Source organism: Saccostrea cucullata, unplaced genomic scaffold (assembly GCF_032062105.1).
Source record: "Saccostrea cucullata isolate Sc308-1 unplaced genomic scaffold, CSIRO_AGI_Scuc_v1 ctg4391, whole genome shotgun sequence".
Classification (NCBI taxonomy): Eukaryota; Metazoa; Mollusca; class Bivalvia; order Ostreida; family Ostreidae; genus Saccostrea; species Saccostrea cuccullata.
This window is the reverse complement of record NW_026931132.1, coordinates 24640-46874: the sequence shown is the minus strand read 5'-3', so window position 1 is coordinate 46874 and position 22235 is coordinate 24640. Positions and strand designations below refer to the sequence as shown.

The 22235-nt window shown below is 33.2% G+C and overlaps 1 protein-coding gene across 1 annotated transcript; it reads left to right on the top strand.

Annotated features, from left to right (window-relative positions):
* Positions 1-3862: 3862 nt before the first annotated feature.
* On the top strand, positions 3863-15951 carry LOC134231527 (peroxidasin homolog pxn-2-like). Its single transcript, XM_062713477.1, has 14 exons — positions 3863-4012; positions 4262-4376; positions 6630-6841; positions 7038-7217; positions 8028-8073; positions 8436-8548; positions 8739-8837; positions 10392-10478; positions 12504-12829; positions 13049-13212; positions 13482-13694; positions 13886-14052; positions 14482-14584; positions 15344-15951. Exons 1-14 carry the CDS (start codon positions 3868-3870, stop codon positions 15447-15449), a joined length of 2076 nt encoding a protein of 691 aa, XP_062569461.1. The 5' UTR covers positions 3863-3867; the 3' UTR covers positions 15450-15951.
* Positions 15952-22235: the final 6284 nt, after the last annotated feature.

Genomic DNA, 22235 nt, shown 5'->3' with positions numbered 1-22235 from the left:
CAATTTCACTCTTTTATTTATAATGTTTTATTTTTTTCTTATTTAGAAATGTTTTTTGTCTCCGTTCTTTTAAATTTGATTATAGGAAACTAAGGCAAAAATAATCTCAAATGTCATTTCAAAAACCTAAATAATTAAATGAAAATAAGAAATCTGATTATTTATGAAAGAAATCATACTTCTATAAATGTTTGATTACCTTTAAGCTTTTCCTAATTTTCAAAAAATCACCCAACAACGGTTATAAAAATTATAGATTTTTTTTCATGAAGACATATGAAGCATGAACTCTTGGCTTTTAACATCACAAAAATTTTACTTTATTATGGTTTAATGTCATTCTTTTGATACATTGTACTATCATCGTTTTATAGTCAGTGTTTGCTTGTTAGTGTTTTTTGAAACTGTAATGTATATTTGCACATTGCATTTCAAAATGATTTGTCTATCTTAAAAGCACATAAAGAGATTGAGAAAAACGGAGATCTGCGAACTTAATTTGCTTAAAAGTCTTATAAAGCCAACTAGCTTCAGATATAAAAAAAACATGAATTAAATATGAAGAATAAAGTTCTCATCATTAATATTAATGAAATCATGATTAAGAATCTTTTTTCTCAGGAAATACTCTTTTCGTTAACATGCATTTTCTGAAGAAAAAGGTGGTATAAATTGGGTTTGAACATTATCAATAAAAATCTTGAGTAGCATTTTCTTTTCAGACTAGCACGCTAAAGATTATGTTACACAAGTCCTGATAAGGATGGCATTTGAAAAAAAAAATCATGTTTATGAGATGGCAATTGACTTGTAGGACATCATATTCTTCTCGAAAAGATACGAAAGTTATGTAAAAAAAATATTTTCAAGGTAAAGTGTGTCTTCCTCCGTAATTAACCAAACATGTAGACTTTTTTAAGTTTTACAGATTTTAAATAGAATAAACTTGAATGGTAAATGATATATTACAGACAATTTTGATATAATTGAGATTTAATTTATCACCTTCATATTTGTCGAGCTTTAGGCGTTTATCCTGTTCGTCCATCTTTTTCGCACATTTTAATAACCTGGTTTCAAATGATAAATTTAAGTAAAATTTAGATGATATGCATCTCAGTTACAATTTTTCAATGAATCGTTACATCATATAGGTCTGAGATTTTTAGAATCTGTTAGATTTGCTAGCGATACGTTTTAACTAAATGTTGTTATTAACGACAGATGACACAAAAATTGGATGCATAGATTGGTTTCTATTTTTTTTGCCTAATTTTTTTTGTAAATGATACAAAAAATACATTTTTAGAATAAAACGAAATTGTAAACCTACTGTCATGTTCAAAATTCTACCTCTCTGACGTCATCTTTATTAATCTCTAGAAATATTTTTCACTTTAAATCTCATTTTAGTGAAACTTTGGAAAAAAAAAAACTATGCGGTCAAACTTATTCTTTGACTCATTTAAACATGACCCGAGTTGTTATTTTCAAATTTTTTGACTTGTTTGTGTCATTTGTTATTAAAAGAAAACTTTGTACTGTCTTATTTTCAGAGAAAATACAATTCCATTTCTTTTAGATATGCGATGTTTTGTCTTTCTAAGAAAAGGATATGGAGAAAACGAACAGTATTCAATATCAAAGTCCTTAAAACAATAGAAAAATAGTAGCAGAGCGAACACAAACCTCTAAAACATCAGAGGTGGGATCAGGTGCTATGGAGGAGTGACCGTCCCCTGCCTACCGGTCATACCCGCCGTGTGTTCCTTATTATGATGAGGATATAACGGGAAAATCCGTCGTAAATATAGTGAATAAATAATTAACTGACAATTAGTATAAAAAACTTTCAGTCAGCATTTGACTTAATGATAATATTGTATTTGCTGACATGGTCATTGTATCGACCACAGAACGTACGAAATAATGACTTTAAAAGGACTGCTGATATTTCTGTTCCGTCAACTTGTTTTCAATATTTTGCCTTGTTTTAGAAATTGTTCATGCGTAGAGCATGGTCTTGCGTATCGAATCAACTGAGAGATATAGACTCCGTATGCAGGTGCTAAAGGTATATTGCTGCATAAGTAAGGGAAGTTGACGATACAAAAGTTAAAGTCATCACGTTTATCAAAGAGTTTGTCTGTTAGATTACCATTAAAGTCTTTTAAAGTAAAATGTTCAAGTAGAGTTACAAAATAGTGTCAATTTTCTTCCGTCACAAATACCAAGATTTGGCACATTTAAAAAAATGTCTCTCATTTATTATTTTTTTAAAGATTCAAGTCTAATTTTAGTGTAGAAAACATTTTCTTTGAACACTTTAATATAAATTCCATTATCTTTCCACGAATTAAACAAAACTGATGAATTCAAATTTAAGGGCGATATAGCCCCTTGACAATGGATTGAGACAAATATATCTCAGCCCTGAGGGTGAGACAGCCCTACTTTACAGATGTTGTCTCACCTAGTCCAAAACGCCCGTATCAGGGTTGATACTCTACTAGGTATATGAATCAATATCACACTTCTAATGTAAATACAAAATTAAAAACAGGATTTGTGATGATACATATCTTTCTTTGAAAGGGGGGGGGGGGCATGTTCTTAACATTGAATTTTACATTTCTGTACTTTGATACAGTAGGCTACGTACGTGTCGGTTGTAAGTGCATTTTTGCTTTTTCTCAAACTGATGTGTTTTATTGTATTACTTAGTATTTACTCAGCATAATAAAACATCAAATCCTCATCACAATCTGTATCAACAGTCGATCAATACCCATCAGCACTCTAGCTGTTATTGGTTTCTCGAACTGAAACAGGGTGTGATATAGAAAAGGGTATTATCCTCTATTTATCACGTATATTTTGATGTTTCCTTTGCTTTGTATCGCCTTACCCTAACTCCATCACTATCCTTACTCGGATAACTTCTTGAAACAGGGTTGTTTGTCAATGGGTTCTGCACACTTAGAAAACACAATTAAACAACGAGATATGATGACAGTTAAGTTTAAACATATATCATTATCAAATGAAAATTACACATAAGATTTCACGTAATATCCAGTAAGCAAATTTTCTTTTGTTCGCTATGAATTAATCGATATCAACGATACATGCCTTTTCATGCTTATTTTCAAATGATATAAATATCAATGAAGGTCAAAGCTAGATGTTTTATATGAAACTTTATATAAGATACGCCTGCAACTTTTTGTTTTTCTTGGTCCTAATGTTCAACATGTTCCAAACAAATAAAATGCAAAAAAACACACACACACGTTATATTTCCTCTTTTTGATACTTAGAATAATATTGTTTAAATCTTTATTTAGCATTATTTTTTAAGAATCAAAGTCACCAACAACAAAAATAAATAAATAAATAAAAAAAGTAATAAATAAAAAGGGAAAAATGTAAGGCACATTCTCTTTAACAGTGGTATATTAGCCAAATAACAAGAAACTGTTGTTGTGCTACAAAAAATGTTTATTATCAATCGAAAAAAGCAAAAACATCTCAGAAATATTTTGGAGAGTAACACGAAGCTTAAGTCTTTACCGTTTTCAATCTGGTGACGAAGATCGGATACGGAAGGATATATTTGTTGTTTAGGATTTTCTTTGTAATTGATTAAAAGACTTTTGAAACAATTCTAAACTAAAATTGTCAAGAGAGCAAACATTGTTTAAGAATCGTGATGTTATCAACAAATTGCTATCATTATTAATATCATAGTAAACATGTAGCATTAAAAGAACTTTTTCAATATGTATAATCCATCATTGTGTGTAAATTAATTGATAGAAATAAATAATTTTTCATCTTTTCATTCATTAATAGATGAAATTCAACATGGGGTTTATGCAGATATATCTGCTGGTCACGTGTCTCTCATACGTTTACGTGGTACGTTGTGTAGAGGTTGATGACATCATTGCTGACGCAATTCAAGACACATACTTAGAGCCTCAACGTGATTTCGGAGCAGGCAATGACAGTAAGTTTCAAAATAAGCATAATTTGTGATTTTAACAGCTGAAGTTCTCAAGGAAATTTAATCTATTTTTAAAGGTCCCTTCTACTTTAATTCTATTATTGAAAATCTACGCAAAACAGCATAGATAATAATTATAGTGACGAAAATTAAAATGATAACGTATAGAAGGTAATAGAAATAAAACAGAAGATAACTTTCAGAGTATTTCCTGAAGTTTATTTATAATTTTTCATCTCTTTTTCCCCTTAGCTATTCCCGAAACTGGCAACAGCTTTGCTTTTCTTCAGAAACAAAAGGATGATGAGGACCAAATAGCAAGAGCGGGGTTCAAATATTTAAGTTTTATAGAAAATCTTATTCAAAGGTACTTATTAATGTGCATTCTTGTTTAAAATATGACGAAAGATAACTTAGGTTTGACAAAACTAGAGCAAATATCTAGAATTTTATTCTATGATTTTTTTTTCATTTTTGTCATTTTCCTATTTTAAGGTTTAGTTAAAAACAATTAAAAATATAATGCTTATATCTGAAACATTAAATGTTATGTCCAGATTAGCTTCTCACTTTCAGTATACAAGGGGTTATCAAAAAGTTCGTGGACTGAGGCTGTAAAATTAGTACTATGTTGTCTGAGCTTACAAAATTTATAAGGAACATGAAAAAAGGAAAGAAATGTTTTCAAGAAAAATTTAGTTTCATACGTTCATTATTTCCCAAATCATTATAAGATAAAAACGACATTATATGATCACCCGACGCCGGCGCCGTTTAGTTTCATGACGTCCGACAATGTTCTTAGTCCCCTACCGGTGAAACCGGAGGGGACTAAAGGTTTCCTCTGCGTCTGTCCGTCCATCTGTCTAGCTGTCCTTCCGTCTGTCTAGCTGTCCCCGTCTGTCTGTCAGTCTGTCCTATTTGGTTTTACGCACTTTTTTTGCTAAACACTACTTGCATATATTAAGCTGATTTTGGTATGTTAGTGTATCTTGATGAGTTACAGATCAAGTTTGAATTTCGTTTCGCTTCATTGATTTTTGACAGAATTATGGAATTTTGAATTTTTCATAATGGTTTAATAACATCGGGTTCGTGCTGCGCTAAATAGTCAATATGAAGCAAGAAAAAGGTGTTGAATCTGTGGAATTTTCGTCTTTATGTGGATTATTTTATTAGGTTACAGGCATTCACAACCTAAAAATCAAGCAGTTTTACCTTGGACATAACTTTTGCATATCATAAAATGACATCCTGAAGAATTAGGGGAACCCGGTAGGGGACATGTATTGCTTATGCAATACTCTCAGAATGATTGTTTTATTTCAATGTCTGCTTCTTCTACCTCGTACACTTCTTTTGATGAGATTCTCTAAAGCTGAGTAAGTACTTCAATCCGTCTTTTTTTATATGAATTTACAATGTCATGAACAGCGGCTGTCAATGCATATATTATTGAAAATGGATTTATACATTGGGAGAGATCCTCACTTGATTGTGCCAGCATATTTTGTTTTTTGGAGTTCAATATGGCTAAACACATGATCAACGTCATTATATGACGTGATTGATTTTTCAACCCTTGACTACAAATTGAAATTAACTGTACATCCCTTTTCTCTCTGAATCTATAGCGGTATTAGAAAACAAGGAATGTGGATGCATAGCCAGTTTAAACATTTCCTAGTTGTATACCAGTTTTTCCTGTGTTAAAACTTTATAGAATATTAGAAAAGAAAACCCCTCTCCCCTTTGACGACATTTTCAATGCCTTATTTGTTTGAATACTCCATGTAAAATTTACGATAAAATTTCATAGAACTTCCAGAACGGAGTAAAAATTCCATATTTTATGGAAGAATAGTGTCCCATCACACATGCCTTAATTCAACTGGATCACTGGATATAAAATATTCATATCAAAATAGTTTTTCTCAGTTAAACTTACGTCGAAAAAAACGTCGTTTTCGAGGTTGCGCCACCTGGACGTATCATTGCTTGCAAAAACTTCACTAATTTATTAAAAAATAAAATTTATGAATAGTGGTTTATTATATAGGTAGAAAAGATGATGCTTATTAGATATTTAAAAATTTATTCATGTACCTAATGCGGTTTTAATTTTGTGGCACTAGTCCCCGAACTTGTTGATAGCCCTATCTCGTATATAGGGTTTGCAAAAATGCTGGCACTTCAGTCCTTGACATATTTGATGAGTTATGATCTCTAAATTCAAATCATTATGATTTCTGATACTTATTCCTTAGTAAGCAATGTAAATGACTTTACTTAAAGTACAGTACCGTAATTTACAGCTTATAGTACAGCATAACTACTTACACTGTAAGTTGTTGGGGGATTTTAAATTGTACAGTTTAATGTTTGTATTAAGCTGTTAACTACGACAAAGATTATATATGATACCATAAATAATTAAATGATAGCCAAATATGCAATTCTACTAATTTAAATTCCAATATATGTGTATGTAACCATTGTTAAATGATTATTGCGTTTCCTTTGGTATCACAAAGACATCTCTCGCTTCCATCTTTAATAATGTACATGTACGGAGTATGTAATAAAACATGCAAGTCAAACAAAATACATTGTAATTCAGATCTGGAAAATCCTTTGGAGATCTAGAGAGCAGCGATGAATATCAGAGATCTCTCCGGACTCAATTGTGTGATTCAATCACCACCTCTTGTAAAAAATATAAGTATTCAAGATACCGAAGTGCTGACGGCTTGTGCAACAACCTTCGAAATCCAACATGGGGTGTGGCACTACAGGCGCATGCGCGATATTTACATCCTGTTTACGATGATGGTAAGAAATTAATTTGATAACATTTTCTAATCAAATTTATAATAAAAACAGAACATCGTTTGGTGAGACAAAACTTTAATTATAATATATGAAATACAGAACCATCAAACTGACCTTTCTTATAGAAAATAGTATTTTTTTTTATTGAATTTATGGATTGACATGCTACCCATAGCTAAAGTTTGATTTTGAATAGGCTATAACAGTCCGCGTCAACGAGGTCGAAATGAAGGCGAACTCCCAAGTCCAGGACAGATTAGTAACACAGTTTTAGGAGGAGACATGACAACCCCGGCAGACGACAAGCGGAATTTGATGTTGTTCACTTTCGGCCAATTTATAGACCATGGCCTGACCTTTACTCCTATTGTTGTTGGTAAATATTGAAACAATTAATTCTTTTAATTTCACAAATTTACCGTTCTTCTAACTTAATCATAATTTTGTTATGTATGAAATGTTATCTCAGATTATTATACCTCTACTGATTTTTCCTTATATAAATTCAAGTGATTAAATCTGAAAAATATCCTAGAAATCGCTCTGAATCGACTAATCCCCGTGCGTTAGTTTTTTTTTTTAGCTAATCCCTCAGTCGAAAGCTAGTCGTGCTAATTCGCAGTTGTAGCACTTCATTGTGACGTCATAATGGAGCGACGCAAATACACAATGCTTCGTGACGTATTTCATATAACAAACCGCAACAAAGTAAGACGTAAACAACAAACAAAATGCAATGATTATTAGAATTAGGGAATAACTGTCTTCTACTTTTGTTATTTGCGACGAATAATGATTAGTTAATCTGTTAATGATTATTTTCAAAGGTAATCTTTCCAATTTGAATTTGTATCGGTATAATAAAACAGTTATAGTATATCATTGAGGAAGTTAGCAAGATTCCAGTTCCCCTGGACCAGGACTATTTCCCTCGGCACACTGCGCCTCGGGAACTAGACCTGGTCTTGGGGAACTGGAATCTTGCTAACTCCCTCAATGATATACTTTAACTGTATACTGTTCTCAGTATAAGATCAAATTAGAATTAAATAATGCCTAAATTAAAATTATTGACAAGTATTCACCATGATGGAATATCTTTCCATTTAACATTTTCTTCACCCTCAGAGGAAGATTTTAGATTTTGTAATAACTTGTTTGTTTTATTTTTGTGAACAATGTATAGGTAGAAATGGTGATATTCTTGATTGTTGTGGATTAGATGCATCGGAGTAAGTTGATTCGTCACTTATTAATATATTCTGTAAATAAAATATTGACCAAATATAAAATTACCTTCAAGAACAATGAAAAGAAAGAGAACATTGCCATAATAGTTCTTTTACAGAAAAACAGGCATCCTAAATTCTAAGTGCTTACGTTCAAGACGCAATGATTAACACTTCTCTTTTTATAAAAGTAGTAAACATGATTTGCAATATATTTTTAAATCTAGATTAGATTAAGCTATGAAAATGCATGTTTACACCTCCATCAACATCCGGATTTTGAAAAACAAAACGGGTAGATAATTCTTATAATGATCGTGCTTCTTTGATATTTCAATGTTAAAGTGTGATATTATCTTTTGTAGCCCTGAGTGTTTTACTATAGAAATCCCAACAAACGATCCTCGATTTCCAGGAAGAACATGTATGGATTTCTCTCGATCAATACCGACTCCGCCTGAAGAAGGCTGCAGCATAGGTATTGATATTAAAGAAATCGTCTAATCTAAAAAAGAAATAAAAAAGAATGGCCGATTTAGCCGTATAACCTATAAAATAATAATAATAATAATGAAAAAATTCAAAAGTTGTCGTACATAATTGTATGGAGTCAATATATACTTTTCTGAAACCTTTGTTAAATAGCATTGTTTCTCTATTTATTCTAGGTCCAAGACAACAAGTAAACCGGTTATCTTCCTTTATTGATGCAGGAATGTTATATGGTGACTCTAAACGTTTTAACGAAAATCTCAATGGACGTGTTGGTATGATGTGAATTGAACAGTGTCTTCGACCTTTAAACTGAAACTATAAGTATCAATCTTTTGGGCAGTATATCCCCCAAAAGACAGATAATTTTATCTCGTACGTGTGAGGGATACTGCCCATCGAATAAACTTATGCTTTATCCACGCGTAGATGCTTTATCAATAGCACTTCCGGATTTGACAAGACCCCTCGCTTCAAGATTTTTTTTTATGAGACTTTTATTTGTGAAAATTATTACCCTCATAAAATGAATGATAAAGAGCAATAATATCGTTAAAAGCAAAAAAAAAAAAAAAAAAATAATAATCGTATATATAAAAGAAGTGTTTTATTTTATCAAGAATCTGTATTTGCTACTTGTAGGCAGATATAACCCCCCCCCCCCCCGATTGAATCGTTTTCGGAAAAAGTAAAGCCTAGCAATTAACTTATTGTTATAAGAATCCTTCAACATCTTCAATAATACTTACTTATTACTTACTTATATTAGACTACGTATGCCTACCTATTAATGGGGTTGTAACTTACCATGGATCAACAATGAATCTACAAGAAGCCTTACCTAGCACGTTTTGTACTGCCATCGTACAAAGAGTTAATTTTCACGTTCCCATGGTCTTTACAACTTTCAGTCAGAAGTTCGTTTGATGTAAAGCTCCAGCAATTGTCAAATGTTTCAAAGACCTAGATAGCAAAATTCTAAATTTTGAATACGAGCTACTTTTTTTCGAGGCATGTCAGCATGAATGGCGATACGTAATCAAGTTATGCGTCATCAATTTGAATTAGCAATCATTCATATAATTTTGCAGGCGAAGTCTCAAAGTTTTATTAAAACGAAAAATGGACTTTTGCGAGAAGCGCTGTCTTTTACAATCGACAGCTTACTTTTACTCCTGGAAGCTATACGCTAGCTCTTTTGTGAAAAAATATTAATCTTAAAATTTAACAAACCAATAGTAACGGACTCTTTTAAAGACCATTTTACGTTGTCTAGGAAGAAAACGGCAACTTTCCTACCCTCAACACCCTCCATTCCAGTCTTGTCTAACTCCTGCCGAGTTTTCCTACCGAAATATGTCTTCTTTTTAATTTAATCTCTAAAGTTATTGAAATAGGATAAACTAATTCTCGTGAACAAGGTATCTAAATCTATTTTATTCTACCACCAATTATATTTTTTGTTTGGTAAATAATTCCAAAAGCCTTAATACCATTACTTTCCCCTCAATGGATGTTTTCTTATCTATTTTCAATTTTGTACCTCCGTACATGACGCAGGTTTAAATGTCCAAGTAAGCTGTCAACTGTAAAAGTCAGTGTCTTTGCAAAAGTCCAGTAGAACATCAATCTATAATTGTGTGACTTGATATTTGCTGTATCTTACTCGTCGAATGGTGTATATTCGCTCGGGAAGGCTTGCGAATATATGCATCATTTCAGCTCGTTGGATAAAGTCAATATCAAATACATTTAGAACATCACAATATAAATATCCTCTATATATCTTTGAAATGTAACAACTATATGACTTCATTTTCTTTTAACAGGAACCCTGAGGACGTCATCAGGTGACATGCTTCCCCCAGGAGGAGTTTGTCAGACATCTGAACCTGAAGATTTCTGCCAACTCGCTGGTAATAGATTTAAAAGTGTTCTTTTGTTCAGTTTCAAAGTGGCTGATACTCAATAGAGTCATCATAAACCAGGAAAATGTGTGATGCATCTTAAGAGCCATTCTCTGTAATGATTTGAATTTTATATAGGAGCTGTGGCACGCATAGTCTCAGAATTTCTCCAAACTCTCTATGATAAAAGCCATTGATACCCTGAACTGAAATCAGGCAAAAATTGGTTGCTATGTTTTATAGTTACCATGGCAACATGTCTTAAAGTTCGAAAAATGGCATTTTTTAACATGTTTACAGCCCCATAGTTAACATTTGCGGCAAAGCAAACAATTGGCAATGACTGTTTCCAAAAGCTGAAGGTCAGATGTCTCAAATGCATGATAAACATGTTTGGTAAATTAACTATTACATATGTCACTATGGTAACAAAGTATTCAAAAGTTAAAAAAAATATTCATTGAATTTTATAAAGTCATACACGTAAAAATAAAAAGCAATTATAGGATAAAATCTGACCAAATAATAGAAAAAAGAGCCTTTAAACATATACCAGGAACAAAAAATGATATTTCATTTTGGTTGGCAATGGTTGCCAAGGTTTTTATACCACAGAGAGCCTTCAAAGTAACACGATGTATGTTTTAAATCTGATCCTATCTTTTAAAAAAAGCACATCTCCTCCTAACTAATGATCAATTTTATAAGATGTTGGTGTGGTCCAAGTTTTCCCATTTGAAAAAATTCAGATTAGATTCTTTAAATAGAGTGTTGCTATGGAAATAAGCAGAAAATATATGCTTAAAAACCTGAAAAATATTTTCTTTCCTTGGATACGTACCCTTAAACGTAGATTCCCAAAACTTTTATGATTGATATTCATTAACAGCTAACTTGATTTTTAATTTTGACTATCATCCAATCTCTAAGTGGATGCAAGAAGTTGGCACACTGGGTTTAATATTGATATAAAGTTCATAAAATCGATCATTTTCCCTTCTTGGTTACCATAGCAACAGTGTTGTTTTATTCATCAAATTTTATCAATATATGATATTCAACTTCAGTTCTAACAGATAAGTATATTCAAGCTGAGCCCTTTAATTTGTTTCTTGATTAAATGGCAATTCAATTCTTAATGCAGCGAAAAATAATTCACTTTTAAGCACTGGTACTTTGTTTCCATGGTAACACTACAAAGTATCAATTATACCGAATCTTTCTTATGGTTTTGGTGTTGCTAGGTCCTAAGGATGCATATTTGCCAGTCTTGAATTTTCATGTTTTTCCTCAAGACAGTAGCATTAACCCAATCTTAGTTACTGGTTTTGCATGGTTACACTGTGTTACCATGGCAACCATAAAAGTTATGAATAGAATAATATTGCTTATACTTATATACTTAAGGTCAAACTTTTTCATTGTTTTTCTTAAGTCGTTGATTGAGTTTAAAGCATGTAACACCTACCATTAGTGAATACGGAGTGTTTTTCAGCATATTTCAGCATTTTAAATGTATTCCAAATGTACCCTTGGTAACCACTTACTTAAAGATATATTCTAAACAGTTTCTTTACAGTATAAGTGACATCAAGGTGTCATGTTTTTGTGAGAATGGTTTGTTTGCTTTTTCTAGTTTTTATTAAGCCAGAGTCAAGATTTAGAGTGGCTGAAAATCTCGATTTTTCAAACTTTTCCGGCTGTGGCCATAGCAACCGAGACAGACACATAGCAACGAAACTTTGATTGATGTTTGTTTCTGGTGTCAAGTACTAAGCAATGGTGAAGTTTCATCAAAATCGGTGACCATGCGTGGCAACGAAGTTCAAGTGGTTACAGAGAATGGCTATTAAATTTTAAACAAAAAATTTTTACTGATTGTGTAGTTTGATTTTCAGTTCTACTCAAATACAATTAACTATTATTATATTTGTACACTGAACGCCAACAGGAATAGGGTAGAGCTCTTACTTTCTTATATGACACGATATAACTTAAATGTTACTATCTAGTAACTAAATACATAAATTGTAGGCGACGAAAGATCGAATGAATTCCCCTCTTTGGGTGGCCTCCATGTTGTATTTCTTCGACTTCACAATATCATTGCAAAGGAAATACGACAAATTACTGGACTATCTAGTCAAGATGTGTTTTTGGAAACCAAGAAGATTATGGGCGCCATTATGCAGCAAGTGACGTATGGGGAATTCCTTCCCGCCATTTTAGGGAAAGACACTCGTAAGAAATTTTGTCTGAACCTTCGAAGAAAAGGTTATTGGAACAAATATAACCCAAAGGTGAACCCCACTGTTAAGAACGTCATTGCTACTGCAGCACTTCGATATGGACACTCACAGGTAACTTAGAGTTGCAGTTGACTTTTTCCTTAGAGAACAATATGCATAAACGTTTTTACATATCCCCCTCAAATGATGTAGAGTTCCTAATTTTAAGTTTCTTAAAGACGTCTTATTCTTTTACCCTACCTTTTCGCAATGCTATTTCTTTCAAAAAATAATTTTAAAGATGAGGAAAGAAATTGAACATTGATTGCAAAGCAATTTCACATTTTCCAGATTCCTCCAGAGCTAGGCTATATGACGAGAATGTTTGCAACATCTAGAGTATTTAAATCGGAAGATGTCTTCATGGACCCTCATATTGTTGTTACACAACAAGGTCAAAACATTCCAGATTTAGCGCGGTTTTTATTGGGCACCCCTGCAAGAAAAGTTGATAGGTACATTACTCTATTTCACTTTCACTCTATTTTAGATGATTAGCATAAATAGATTAAATTCAACAATTATACAACCAAAATGTTTGAAATTATTGAGATATATATCATATATAAAAAATAAATAGATACATAGATGAAAAAGTTTGATGTGACATTTGACTCAGCATATCCTTTATATGAATTCAAAATTCTTCATAAGTTTGAAAAAATAATCAAGGATAAGCCAAAGCATGACATTTAGCGTCAACTGATTTTCTTAACTATTTCAGACAAATTGAAAATGCTGCTAGAAATGAATTATTTCCTGATGTTAATGGCGTTACCTTTGACCTAATGTCATTCAACATTCAAAGAGGGCGGGATCACGGTTTGCCCACCTACAACGAGTGGAGGAAGTTGTGTAAACTTCCGGTAGCTACAACTTTTTCCGAATTACAAGATCATAACTCCGACGCAATTGCAAGATTGCAAGATGTATATGAGTAAGTATGCTTATATTTAAAACGATATTCAGCTGTCAAATTCATTTGTTTAGTGTAAGAGTACACGAAAATATCTGAGTTAGAACATCAAATAAAGCAACGATTTCTAACAAAATAAACACAGAGATATTTCTATACAACCAAAAGATATCAGATCAAAAAATGTAGATAAATGGTGTTTCATTTTTTAGCCACGTTGACGACATTGATGTCTTTGTTGGAGGTATTTCAGAAACACCACGAGCAGACGCAGTAGTAGGTCCGCTTTTTGAATGTTTATTAGGATGGCAGTTCAAGGAACTAAGGTTTGGGGACAGATATTGGTACGAAACGAAGGGGATAGAGGGATTCTCTAGAGGTAAATACAAGTCTTTTATTTTGGAATAGGGATTAGATACTGTAAGACTGGAAAAGATTTACTCCTAACAAACGGATACCATTCGATTTTCTCTTTTGGACTTTAATATTCTGGATGCATTTATCCACTGAACTCTTAAAGGTTACATTCACTCGGATGTACAATGAAATACTGGTAATTGAACAGATGGAATGATTTGATAATGTGCTAAATTCAAGTAGGAGAAAACCTGTATTAACGTCTGAAATTCAGTTTTTCAACTTTAACCACTATCATTAATAAAATTTAAAATATTGAAGTTATCATGTTCTAAAATGTTTTTCGTGTTTTGCTTATTTACTTACAAAAAAAAATAATTGAAAATTAAGTGACGAAAATGTCATGGTGCATCTTCAGTTGTAAATATAATAGGACCATGGTTTTTAACAGGTCAGTTAAGAGAAATAAGAAAAATGACGTTTTCAAAGATTCTTTGCGAGGCGCTGAATCTGGATGAAATTCAGAAAGAAGTTTTCAACCTCGTAGGACCAAAGTAAGTATCAGACGAGGATTTTACTTCACAATTAATGTACTTTGATCTTTTCAATATCAATCTTGTCGCTCATTTACAGAACAGGGTCGTTTGTAAAAAAAAATAATTAACTATAACATAAATCAGTTTCTTATTTTGATAAATTTTCCAAGATAATACATATAAACATATGTAACATTTTGAAAAGAAGAGATAAAAGTTACAACCTAGAAATAATTATACCTGAGAAACTTAAAAAATGCTTATTTGGTATTTCTTGAGCTATACTGGCAGTTAATTTTACTTTATAGTAAATTGAATATCCTCAATGTGAATCATTATTTCATCAATTTTACGATCATTGAATAATCTTATAAGCGGGGAATTTCATCATTGGAACATATTTCAACATTTGAAATAAATTTTACACCAATTGTTAGATATTTGTTTAAATATTAAAGTTCTCTAGAGAATGTTAATGGTCGAAAGCGGATCCTTATTCTTAGCAGTTGATCAGAACCCTGGAAATTCCAAGAATCATTGTTTTATGCACTGTTAACAAGTGATATTGATTGCATTTTTTTTTAGATCGACAGTGTTTAATTATTCTCACTTTTCTTTACACACAGTATCCTTTAATCCAATTATGCTACAAAAGTTTTAAATGTATTTTATGAAATTTCTTGTATATGTTCTTTTTTTTTTTTTTTTATTTATCTTATCTATTTTATCTTGTATATATTCTTAATAAAATGTTACCTTTTACTCTTTTTTTAACAGAAATCCCCGTGTGAAGTGTTCTTCATTACCCTTTATGGATCTCTCGGAGTGGAAGAAATCTTTTTTCCCTTTCATTAAGTGGTCACCATTCTTTACTTCAGGATAATTTTAAAATGAATAGAACCGTGTGGAGTAACAGGAATTAGGTTTTTACTCCCCTGAACCGAATGAAAGTGAACTTTGTGTTTAGTAGATATACATATAAATTCGTTTGTATATTTTCATACATACAATCTTGCCACATATAATTAATGGTAACATTTACCTGTTGTATTTAATTGTATAATTATATTTGCACATTATATTTATATTTTATCATAAGATGAGATGATATGAGTATACTAGTATTCCTCTTACTTTGTCGGCATGTCTGCCTGTTGAATAAGGGAAAACATTACAGTCATAGCAATACCATATTTATACCGTTAACAAAATTATTAAAACTGCAAACTGAAAATGTTTAAATATATCGCTTTATTTAATTCGTTCTGAGAACTTTGAAATAACATACATGTAAATGATTGTGCCCAAAACACTTAATTCTAGAAGAACTATGCACATTTGAGACTCTTAATTCATTAATTATGTAACTTTTCTACGAATAAATAAGAAAAAGATTTTTGTGTCATTTTTCATACAGGCTTTTATTGGTGTATGTAAACAATTAACAGGCGTTATCTTGCGTTAATTAAGATTAATTTTCTTTAAAACTTTCTGAAAAGACAGTGGATTACCTAGTTTTCATCCATATTAAAAAATAGGAAATTGTATGGCGCAGTTCTGTTTTCAATTATTTTACACATTTAATAATTAGAAAAGTACTTTCTCCAGTTTAATTGTAATCTATTCCTGAGTTAATCAGGCATATATATATATATATATATATATATATATATATATATATATATATATATATATATATATATATATAAAGCACTAAAAATGACCAACGACACGAACAATAAAAATTGTCAAATTTTCGGGACGCCCTGTCCCTTCCTCAGGACAAAGAAAAAAGTTAAAAAGTCATAAGAACAAAGGAAAAAGAGAAACAAAATCAACTAGCACTACTACTAAACTACTAAACACTAGATATTTACATACTTAATTACATGTTGAATTGGAAATTTTTAAGAACATTAACAAAGAAAAAAATCCGGACCGCTATGAAATGCGTCCGGTCTATCGGGTATACTCGGGTGATGTGCGATTTACATAATTGAACGAATTAATTATGCTAATTAATTACGGCAATCAGTAAATCGTACATTGTTTCATTCTCTCAAAATGGCGTAACTTTACTTAATAAAGAATAATGAAAGAAAAATCATATAGTAGGGATATTTAAACATATGAATTATGATCAATTATAAATTTTGAAATATTTAAGGACTTATTATCGGGAAAAAAATAATTAACAAAGGCGTAAGCAATACATAGTTATGTGGGTTGTTCGAGAGTTGGTGACGCAAATTAACTGTAGAGTTTACACTAAATTGAGAGAATAATCTTGTTTAGTATGATCAGGAATTGGGTCTAGTTTACGTTCATTCTGGTGAAGTCATTCAATTTGTTAATACCATTAGGGCGGAATGACTTCAATCTGTGCATCCAGAACTTTTCTTTGCTTTTCCTCTGAGCATCTGTCCATCTTGGGTTATGGTCAATCACCACTACTGTCATGTCCTCCCATTTGTGACCCTCAAGGTTGAAATGTTCCCCAACGGGTTCATTGAGTTTTTTGGTCCTAATGGTCGAACGGTGGTTATTGACTCTCCTGCGGAGATCTCCTGTTTCACCAATATACTGTTTGGAGCAAACATTGCAACTGATAAGATAAATGCAGTTGTCAGTATGACAGGACAAATTTCCTAGTATTTTGTAGCTACGGCCTGTAACAGGGCTGTTAAAACTATCTGTGTCAGTGCTGTGCTTACAAAGAAGACATCTTCTGTCAGAGCAAGTTTTAAAGCCCCCGTTAGGTAATGGGTTGTCCAGTCTGGTTCTTACTACCATGTTCTTTAGGTTCCTTGGGCGTCTGTATGCAGCCAGTGGGGGTTCCTTAAAGACCTCTGCCATCCGTTTGTTTGAATGGAGAATTGGTAGGTACTTTTGAAGGATACCGCTAAGGTTCTTAAGGATGGGATGGTATGTGGTTACCAGAGGGACCCTGTCACTATTGTCTTTTTCCTTGTAGCGTAATAGGTTTTGCGTGTCATGTTCCGCCATCTCATCAATAGCTGTTTGTACGCTGCGGGCATTGTAGCCTCTTTTGCATAATTGGGACTTAAGAAGACCACTTTGCTCCTGATATAAGGCAGGGGACGAACAGATGCGTCGAATTCTGGTGGCTAGACCCTTAGGCACTCCCTTGAAAGTGTGTGGGGGATGACAGCTATTGGGCATAAGATATAGGTGGGAGTCTGTGGGTTTGGTGTGGAGACTGAATTCGATTTCACCATCAATCAGGGTAGATGTAGTATCTAGGAATACGTTTTTCGAATTAGATATATCTACTGTAAATTTGATCGACTGATGAAAGGTGTTGGCAAACGTAATGAATGCCTCGAGGCTCTCGCGACATTCCACCCACTTCATCTCTATATCGTCAATGAAACGCAACCAGCTATGGGGCCTAAATGGTGCTTGAAGTAACATGTTGCGTTCCAGTCTGCCCATGAAGACATTGGCATAAGACGGTGCCATTTTCGTACCCATAGCAGTGCCATTAACCTGCAGGTTATGTTCTCCATTAAACATGAAGTTGTTGAACTTGAGAACATGTTCAAGGAGCTTAGCAAGGGACTCGGTAGAAGGAATTTGTATGGATCTACTATCCCAGACTTCTCTACAGGCTTCGATACCCTCATCGTGCGGAATATTGGTGTACAAAGATGTGACGTCCATAGTCACGAGGAGGGTATGATCTGATAGGTCAGTAGAGGGCGTCTTGTTAATGTAGTCCGTGGTGTCCTTGAGATAGGATGGCAAATTCTCTACGTGTGGACGGAGATGTAAATCAATGAATTCAGAAATTTTCTCCGTGGGGTGTCCAATTGCGCTGACTATGGGGCGACCTGGCATGCCTTCTTTGTGTATTTTAGGAAGCAGACAGAATTGTCCTGGTCTACAGTCAATAGGATTTAAGGTCTCATAGACGTTGATACCAATCTCATTTTTCTCAAACATATCGTCAAGAGTTTTGGTAATGGCGCTGGAGAATTCTTTAGTAGGGTCAGAGTCCAGTTTCTTATAGAAACGTTCGTCTGAGAGTTGTCTTTGGGCCTCCGCCATGTAAGTCTCTTTATCCATTACTACAACTGTAGAACCTTTGTCTGCTTTCTTGATTACAATGTCATCCCGATTTTTTAATGATTGTAAGGCAGATCTCTCTTCCTTACTCAAATTGTCCGGAGCCTTGTCTGGCATTGAAAGGAGCTTCTCTATGTCTGACTCAACGGCGTCAATATACGACTCTAGCGCGCCGCACTTGCCCGGTGCAGGTTCCCAGTCACTCTTGGGCTTATAGAGTTTGTGTTCCTCTAGATCGTGTAAATCTGGCTTGGAAGAGTTGTATGAATTTACTTCGGAGTCTTTTCTAGAGAAGTGCTCCTTCAAACGAAGTCTCCGGAAGAATGCTCGGGTGTCCTCTCTGACTTGTTTTTCGTCGACCTCATGTGGCGTGGGGCAGAAATTTAGCCCCTTGGAAAGAAGTGAGGTCTCCGATTCGGAGAGAGGAGCACTAGATGTATTGAGCACTGGGCAGACGTCAGGAGTTTGTATGGGTCCGTCCCTCGCGATTGTCTTAATACGTTTTAAGCATCTCGAGCGGGGTTTGCGTGTTTTGTTAACTCTGACCTCTGACCAGTTGTTCCTGGACTGTGGAACACTGTCGCGGAGAAATTTCTTTTTTTGAGTCTTGTTGACTTTATTTGTTAGGGCCATATTATAGGTGTCTACAATATTATGGGCTTCATCAAGATCGGCCTGGGACATGATATCGTTGAGGGATGATTCTAAGGACTTGATCTCACTCTTCAATTGTCCTAACTTGTGGATAGCCCAAGAAAGACAGAGTGACATCAATTGTTTAGAACACCTCCTTGTAATAACGTCCCAGCGTTCCTGAAAGCGTTTGGAGATTGGCCCTATGTTAGGTGTAACATTTATCTGAAAGCCTTTCGGTATAATGTCACACTCTAAGTAGGTCTGTAAATTGGAGACCCGGTGTTCAGTTTCAATTGATTTTTGGTGTTCTTTCTTTAGAAGTTTAAATGTTGGGTTATCTTTGATAGACATATTTGAAAGGAAATTACAATAAAACTTGCAATTGTAGCCAAAACAAACACAGAGGTCGGAATGAGCGACATGGACAAATTACTGTTATATGCTATAAATGCTACAATAATGACTTAATATCATATTGTATCTGCTGCCAAGATCAGTGCAAAATTGCTCGTTACAGGATATCGGACAAAGGCATTACATTTTTTACATTTCACATAAAGTGATAATGTATGCACCATTCAGTACTCTGCAAAAATATTTCTGTGTTTTAATTTTTTAATTTTTTTAATATCAGAGAAAAGATCAAAACCTAACCTAAACATATATTTGATTATATTTTGAAATCCCATAGAGTCATATATGTCATTGTTCTCGACACTGAACCAAACTTCTAAGTGTTCACCTAACATTTTTTTAAGTTTTAAAGAACAAATGCATACAATAAATAATTTCTTTAATTCAAGGTTAATGATGTATATTTAAGTTCGATGTTGCATAAATTTTATGTGAATATCTCATCTGAATTTTGAGCAAAGTGTCAAGGAAATGATGTACCCTCAAAATGAAAATTCACACAAAAAATCTCTATGGAGTAAGATCACTTCTCGCTCTAATTACTGCAGGACAATCTTTACTGTTGGATACCATGTACCCTGAATAGGAAATTGACCCATCTGCTGCCACACTTACTGCATAGATCTTTCCAAAAATTTTGTGGAAGGGGGGGGGGGGGGGCATTTACATTCCTTATAAAAATCCCAAATGTGTTCAATGAGATTCAGTTCCGGGAATCTGGCAGTGCATCATCACTAAGATGCCTTTAGGTTAATATCCTAGGATGTTTAGCACGTACGTGCACCGATCTTAGAATGATTCAGACTGGTCTAGCTGATATTAGACTATCACGAGCACCGATTCCTTATCATTTTCATGCAATTAAAATTGTTTGTTTTCATGTTTCTGAGATTGTCTTAGACAATTTAAAACTCTTTTAACTTGGTTTGATGCGAAAATTTGGCCTAAGACAAAGATCAAGGTCACTTCCGGTTTGGTTAAATTTTGTCCGAAACTTTCAAACTGTGATAAATTGGCGATGAAAAATGGCGCACAAAATGTGTTCAATGGGTTTTGATATTGGTTGTTAATTTTTAAAAGTAATATCTAGGGCAATCAAACACTCAGATAAAAGTGCGTAAAACGTTGTGCAAGGATGGTCCAGATATCAACATTCCAACGGCTCTGTCTTCTATCTCAATGGTCATTTTGTCAATGTTTTGTGTTTTTTAGTGAAACAAGTTTTTAAAATTTGATAATGATCATAAAAAGATGCTAATTACGCAAAGCACGTGCCACAAAGTACAGATTTATTGTTTTTCAGCTTCGTCACGAAACATTGGTTTTCATCGGTTATATTATATTTTCTTTCTACAATTGTTGAGAAGACTCATTTGGTGTAATAATTTGAAAATATCATTCCATTCTATAAAGTAGTTTTTAAATAAATATATTTATTAAAGTGAACACGATTCGACGATAGCCTACCTACATCATTTGAATATCATTTCAAAGTCAGTTATATCAAATTGTAATTCATTTGTTCAATCTCTGATATCTTGATTTTGCTAAATAGTATTGATGAAGGAAAACATAAAATTGCTTGAAAACAGTAAATATGCTTCATTTAACTATGATGTGAAAAGCGTTGCGCAATCAAAACTCTAATCGGCCTTCTTCGTTACACATTATATAAAAAAAATCAATGGTCAAATTAGGTGCCTGAAAATGCCAGAAACCATCCCCCTCCCCGTTTACAGACGGAAAACACCTCAAGTCCTAGAAATTAATTTAGTGCAGAAACAACATTTTTAAGAAAGGCCAGTAATTAATCCATCTACATTCTTTAGAACATGGCCCTAGGGACCGCGTGACTTGGTAACAGGGACTACAAGTTACATGTACCGGATCCCACTCATTGTTTTTTCATAGGCTTGTCCTCTTCAAGATTTTTTTTCTTTAATGCATCTGTGTGATTGAACACTGTTCATTACCATTGATTTATACATTGACTAGTGTTTTGATAAAATAAATATGTCCTCTAATTCAATTTTTATGCATAAATATTGAAAACATGCTATATACACTTAATTCGTCAAGTAGCGTAATATTAAGAAAAAGTGTCGACAAAACATATAAGAAAATATATCTTTTTTCGCTTAGTTTCCAAGTAAAAATTGTGCGTCCTTTAGTTAGATCACGGGTTTCCTGACGTCACAATAGCATTTGAAATAAAAAGCTTACCGCGTTCAAATTAGCTTGTAAGAATATCTTCAACAGTGAGCGGTAAAAATGATATATATATTTTTTAAATTTGATTGGTGTGTTTAAATATTTTTTATATGTGATTGGGAATAAATGATGTTGAGATCAAGGCGGTCTTGTCAAAAATACTATTGCCTTATTGTTGATACAATACAAAGACAGATCCACTGCCGGAGTATCTGGCGCCTACTCTGCAATTTATTTATTTTTTGTTAACTTTAAAGAATTTTGTTTTGTTTGTTTAATTTAGTCTACATACTAAACTACTTTATTTCAATTTCTTTCA

Coding starts and splice junctions, on each gene's coding strand:
- LOC134231527 (XM_062713477.1), top strand. CDS start 3,868: ATGGGGTTTATGCAGATATATCTGCTGGTCACGTGTCTCTCATACGTT. Junction 6,842..7,037: donor ACATCCTGTTTACGATGATG/GTAAGAAATTAA, acceptor GATTTTGAATAG/GCTATAACAGTCCGCGTCAA. Junction 14,585..15,343: donor TTCAACCTCGTAGGACCAAA/GTAAGTATCAGA, acceptor TTTTTTTAACAG/AAATCCCCGTGTGAAGTGTT.